At 62.7% G+C, this 5,301-nt stretch overlaps 1 protein-coding gene across 1 annotated transcript in view; it reads left to right on the top strand.

Moving 5' to 3' along the window:
- MED16 (mediator complex subunit 16) overlaps positions 1–5,301 on the top strand; it is a 17,648-nt gene that overhangs the window by 5,833 nt on the left and 6,514 nt on the right. The window contains exons 5-8 of the mRNA XM_012645360.1: positions 6–91; positions 2,896–3,051; positions 4,047–4,258; positions 4,760–4,966. Coding sequence (XP_012500814.1) covers positions 6–91; positions 2,896–3,051; positions 4,047–4,258; positions 4,760–4,966 — 661 coding nt within the window. The remainder of the gene's footprint in view (positions 1–5; positions 92–2,895; positions 3,052–4,046; positions 4,259–4,759; positions 4,967–5,301) is intronic.

Raw genomic sequence — 5,301 nt, 5'->3', positions numbered from 1 at the left:
TCCAGCCAGACGAGCAGCATCGTGGAGTGCTGGTCCCTGCGGAAGGAGGGGCTCCCTGTGAACAACATCTTCCAGCAAATCTCCCCCGTGGGTGAGTCTCCTTCCGCGGGGGCTGCCCTCCTGGCGGGCACTTGGTTCTAATTCACCGAGCGCCAGGGCCTCCCACGTGCCTCACACATGTTGACTTGTTCCGTTCTCTTTACACCGTACTGCGGGGGTGCTGATATTATTCCTGCCCCTGGAGGAAACAGGCTCAGAGGAGCGGAGTCCCTCACCCACAGTCACCCAGCAGGGATGGTGTGTCTGGTCGAGGAAACAGCAAGTGCAAAGGTCCTGAGGCACAAGGCCTGTGAGCTGAAGCAGGCTTGGGAGAGGGGTAGGTGGTGGGCAGGGCTGCTATTGTGCAAAGAACCCTCCAGAAACCTAGTTAAGAGTGAGCAAGGCTCTGAGGGGTTAGCTGAGTCTGCTGGGAACACGCACCCCCCAGCCGTCTCTCCTGCAGTGTCTTCCGAGCCCCCCTTGCTGCCTCCATCTGCCCAGCTGCCCCCTAACCCTACCCATGGAGCCCTGCACGGCCAGGATGCCCCACTAAGACCCCCCTGGCCCCCCAACACAAACCCTGGGGTGGGGCAAAGCGGAGACACCGCCTGGAGTGACTGAGGAGGCCAGAAAAGCCCCTGATTTTCAACCCCAAAGCGAGACCATGGGGCCGCCCCCTCCCCACTGGCTTTCAGGCCTCCGCCCTGGAGAAGGGAGATGTTTTCCCGGCAGACTGGAGCTCAGCGATTAGCGCTAATGGGCCCTGGAGTGGTCCAGCTCTGGGCCGGTGCTAATCAGAAGCCGCTAATGAAACCATGTCAAGAGGCCCTGCGGGGCGGTTTCGTAAACGGCCCATCTTCGCCTTTGGAGTAATTAAATGTGAAGAGTCACCGCTGCCCCTCCTGGCAGGCCCCGCAGCGCGAGTCACCAGGCAGTGCGGGCTCCGTTAGCTCCTCTGACAGCACCTGGCACGAGCCCTCGAGGCCGCAAATCCAGGTCTGCGTTGGGATGTCTGTCCAGGGCCGGCTCTAGATCTCGGTACTGGTGCTGCCTGGGCCTTTTCTGTGTCCCTCATCCGCGGAGTAGCCTGTGGGGTCCCCGTGGCCGGGGTGCTGACTCCTGCGTGTGGTCCAGCTCTGTGCCACTCTCTGCCTGATCAGGCCCAGGCGGACGGCCCCAGGCTGCCCCGACGTCCAAGCCGCCTGCTCCCTAGCCCTGGCTCCGGCCCCTCCCTTCTCTTCCATCCTACCTGTGGACAGTTGTTTACCAGCCGCAGCGGGCGTGGCCCCAGACCCTCGCCGGGCTCTGGCGCTCCCCCTCCAACCGTCCTCCACGCAGCAGCCCCAGGAGCTCGTCACAGTGAGACTGTGTTTCATGCACACGGTGGCCTCCCACCACTCAGATAAAATCCCACATCCCTAAGGCGGCTGCAGGGACTTGGGTGTGGTCTCCCCTGAGCTCAGTGCTCCGTGTCCGCCCTGCGCTCCAACCTCACCGGGCTGCATGGCCCAGCTCCCTCTGCCACACTGTCCCCCTGTGCCACACTGTCCCCCTGTGCCACACCGTCCCTGCCTGGCCAGGCCTCCCTGCTCCCTGCCTGGGGGCAGCCAGTCCCAGGCAGACCTTGGGGCCCTGCTCCACCCCTTGGCACTCGCCACAGCCTGGCCCGTGGTCAGGGGCTGCCCGGCTCAGGGCAGACGCGCGGGGGTTCGGAGCCTGGCTGTCCTCGACCAGCGAGGCAGACCCGGGCGAGCGACTTAGCGTCTCCCCTCCTCAAGCTTCCGCATGTGCTATTATAGCCCCTGCTTCACCCAGCGCTGGAACCCGTTGTTTCGTGTCTTCCATGCGAGAGACTACACCCCATGGGGTAGGCTGCCCCTTTCCACTCTGTGACCTCTGGCGGTCCCAGCCACTCTCCGGTCCTCAGTTTCCCCCTGGGGAATGATGCTTGCCGGACTCCCTTGCTGGGCTGGGAGCAGGTGTGAAGGAGATCAAGGCTTTATAACTGCGATGACCCGTCCAGGGCAGAGATCTCAGGGTGACCTGGGCGGCATAGAGGAGCCACAGCACAGTTAGTCTTCACCACATAACAGACCAGCCCCAAGCTGAGCAGCTCAAACTAACAGTCCTCCCTCATCTCTGTGGCTGGGCTGCCACTGTCACGGGGCACCCGTTCTCCCAGACATGGCCTCGTGTGCCCCAGTGGGCAGCTCCGGCTGGCCTCAGTGTCCCGAGTGCAGCGAGAGAGCTGGCCTCCCGCACACGCCCCCGAGCCTCAGTTGGAGCACATGTGCCGGTGTCTGGGGCGAGCCCAGTTCCTGGAAGTCGACTCTGCCCGTGTTGGGAGGAGCTGCTCGTCACCCAGAGGGCAGACGGGGCAGGGAGGGGTGGATCTGGGCCGGTCCACAGTCCTGCACAGCCTTGCTGGGTGGCGAGAGCCAGGGTCCCACGCAGGACTTCCTGGACGCTGAGGAACAGAAAATCCAAGTGAGGTCCGAAGGGACTGTTGGAGTTTGTGCAGCTGCAAGGCCTGGGGTCGTTACTTCACCTCACTGTGTTGGCTGCCACACTGTCCCCCTGGTGTCACTGCCAGCCACACCCTCCTGGTCTTCATAAAATCCCAGCACTGCATGCTATTGGCCTGCCCCAGCTCACATGCGCATCCCTGAACCAATCAGCTGGTGGGGCCTGGAGTGCTCTGATTGGTCAGGCCTAGGTCTTACCAGGTTGAGAGCAGGGCTGGGCCAGACCCCAGGGAAGGGGGCTCTGGGCGGGCACAGTCCCCACAGGGCTCAGTGGTTCCTTTGCAGTCTCGTCTTCCCCCACTGCCACGCCATCTGTCCTCTGATTTTGCAGTTGGTGATAAACAGCCCATGATTCTCAAGTGGCGGATCCTGTCAGCCACCAATGACCTGGACCGCGTGTCAGCCGTGGCGCTGCCCAAGCTGCCCATCTCGCTCACCAACACCGACCTCAAGGTGGCCAGCGACACCCAGTTCTACCCTGGCCTCGGTAAGGCTGAGCCCAGGAGCAGCGTGTGCAGCCCCTCAGGTCCTGCTGGGGGAGGTGGGCTCCGAGGCAGGCCTTGGGGCCACAGAGCTCGGCCTCTGGAGGCCTCGGGTCCGTTCCCCACGAGGAGGCAGGCCCCTGCCTTCAGAGTTGAGGAGCTCAGAGGGCCGGCTCACAAAAAACCTGCGCTCCTGAATATGTAAAGAGCTGTTGTAAATAAACAATAGAGAACTTGGGAACGTGAGGATAAAATACCTTTCCAGGCAGGCACCACCTCTCCTCCCCACCATTGTAGCAACTACAGTGTTGGTCCTGGGTCCAAATCCGTGGTGTCCGTGTCCCTGAGTGGGTCAGGTGTGCCCTCCTACTCTGAGCCTCAATCTGCCCAGCTCGAGCCGTTCCCTTCCCCAGCTCTTGTTCTCCAGTTCCCTGGAAGGAACATTTATCAAAATCCATATGGGGCTCAGGGCCTCTTACTTTAAACCTGCTGGGAGGCAGAAGTGGGTTGGAAACTCTGTTCCCCATTCTGCAGCCTTTTTACCTGCAGGGACCCCCCTTAATCGGCTCTGTCCGCAAGCTCGTGGGTTCTGGAACCCACCTGCCTTACATGGTGACTGTCGGTGGATTATTTGGTTTCCTTGAAAAAACTAGTGGGCCCCAGCCGTGCTGCCCTGAGGGTACCTACCGTGGGGCTCCAGGAGGCCCTGAGCCTGGGTCCCCTCCCCCCGTCTCCCTGAAGGGTGCGTGTCAGCCAAGGCCTAGTCCTGGCTGCGAGGGGCCGTGGGAGATGTGTCCTGAGCTGGACGACCTGCTTCCCTGACTCAGGTCCCCATCACTAAAGAAAGAGCAGGGAGCAGCTGGGGGGCATGGGCCGGACACCTGGGCGGAGGGCTCGCACCCCCACCCCAGACGGGGAGCCTCTGCTCAGTGCCAGCAGCCGCGGGTGACTGTGTCCTAGGCCTTGCCCACGCCTGAGCACACGCCTGTGCCCCGCGCAGGGTTGGCCTTGGCCTTCCACGACGGCAGCGTCCACATCGTGCACCGGCTCTCGCTGCAGACCATGGCCGTGTTCTACAGCTCCGCGGCCCCGCGGCCGGTGGACGAGCCGGCCATCAAGCGGCCTCGGACCGCGGGCCCCGCCGTCCACTTTAAAGCCATGCAGCTCTCCTGGACCTCCCTGGCCCTTGTGGGCATCGACAACTACGGGAAGGTCAGTGCCATTTCAGTCACAAGCTGGGCAGTCCCTGATTTGTGTCTGAAACTTCCCCGTGTCTTTGCCTCTCTGTCTGGCTGGCTTCATTGTGACAGGTTCAGCTCCTCTTTGCAGAGACCCCATGGCCCCCAAAAGTGGACGTGCACCCACCACCCCAAGTACACCCTACAGACTCAGGGAGGCCTTCGAAGCCACGTTAGGGAGCACTCCTTGTGCTCACGGCTCCCGAGAGCCTGTTTAATGCGTTCCGCCTGCCAGGCTCTGCCGAGCACCCCGCACGCACCCGGACGCAACTCCTTAGACCGCCCGCTTGATTGACGAGTACAGCAAGGCCCAGAGAGGGAGCCAGGCGCCTGGCACTGCACAGCTCCCGAGTGCCTGTGGACTCTGGCCCTGCTCCAGTCTGTCCCGAGACCCAGGTGGCCCGGGGCGGCCCCACCCCTCCCTGCCGGCACCCAGGTCTGTCTCACCTGGCGCTGGTCTTCCCCCACCCGGCAGCTGAGCATGCTCCGCATCTCGCCCTCCATGGGCCACACGCTGGATGTCAACCTGGCGCTGCGGCACCTGCTCTTCCTGCTCGAGTACTGCATGGTGACCGGCTACGACTGGTGGGACATCCTGCTGCACGTGCAGCCCAGCATGGTGCAGAGCCTGGTGGAGAAGCTGCACGAGGAGTACACGCGGCAGAACGCGGCCCTGCAGCAGGTGAGGGGGTCTACCTGTCTCAGGTGGGGGGGGTCTACCTGTCTCAGGTGAGGGTCTACCTGTATCAGGTGGGGGGACTATCTGTATCAGGTGGGGGGGTCTACCTGTCTCAGGTAGGGGTCTACCTGTCTCAGGTGGGGGGGGTCTACATACAGCAGGTGATGCACAGGTGGGTGGCTGGCCCGCAGCAGGTGAGAGGGTCTACCTGTATCAGATGAGAGGGTCCACTTGTATCAGGTGAGGGAGTCTACCTATATCAGGTGGAGGGGTCTACCTGTATCAGGTGAGGGGGTCTACCTGTATCAGGTGAGGGGGGGTCTACCTATATCAGGTGG

This window comes from Propithecus coquereli, unplaced genomic scaffold, assembly GCF_000956105.1.
Source record: "Propithecus coquereli isolate 6110/MARCELLA unplaced genomic scaffold, Pcoq_1.0 Scaffold232, whole genome shotgun sequence".
NCBI classification, from domain to species: Eukaryota; Metazoa; Chordata; class Mammalia; order Primates; family Indriidae; genus Propithecus; species Propithecus coquereli.
The sequence above is the reverse complement of the archived record's forward strand: the minus strand, read 5'-3'. Positions and strand labels throughout refer to the sequence as shown.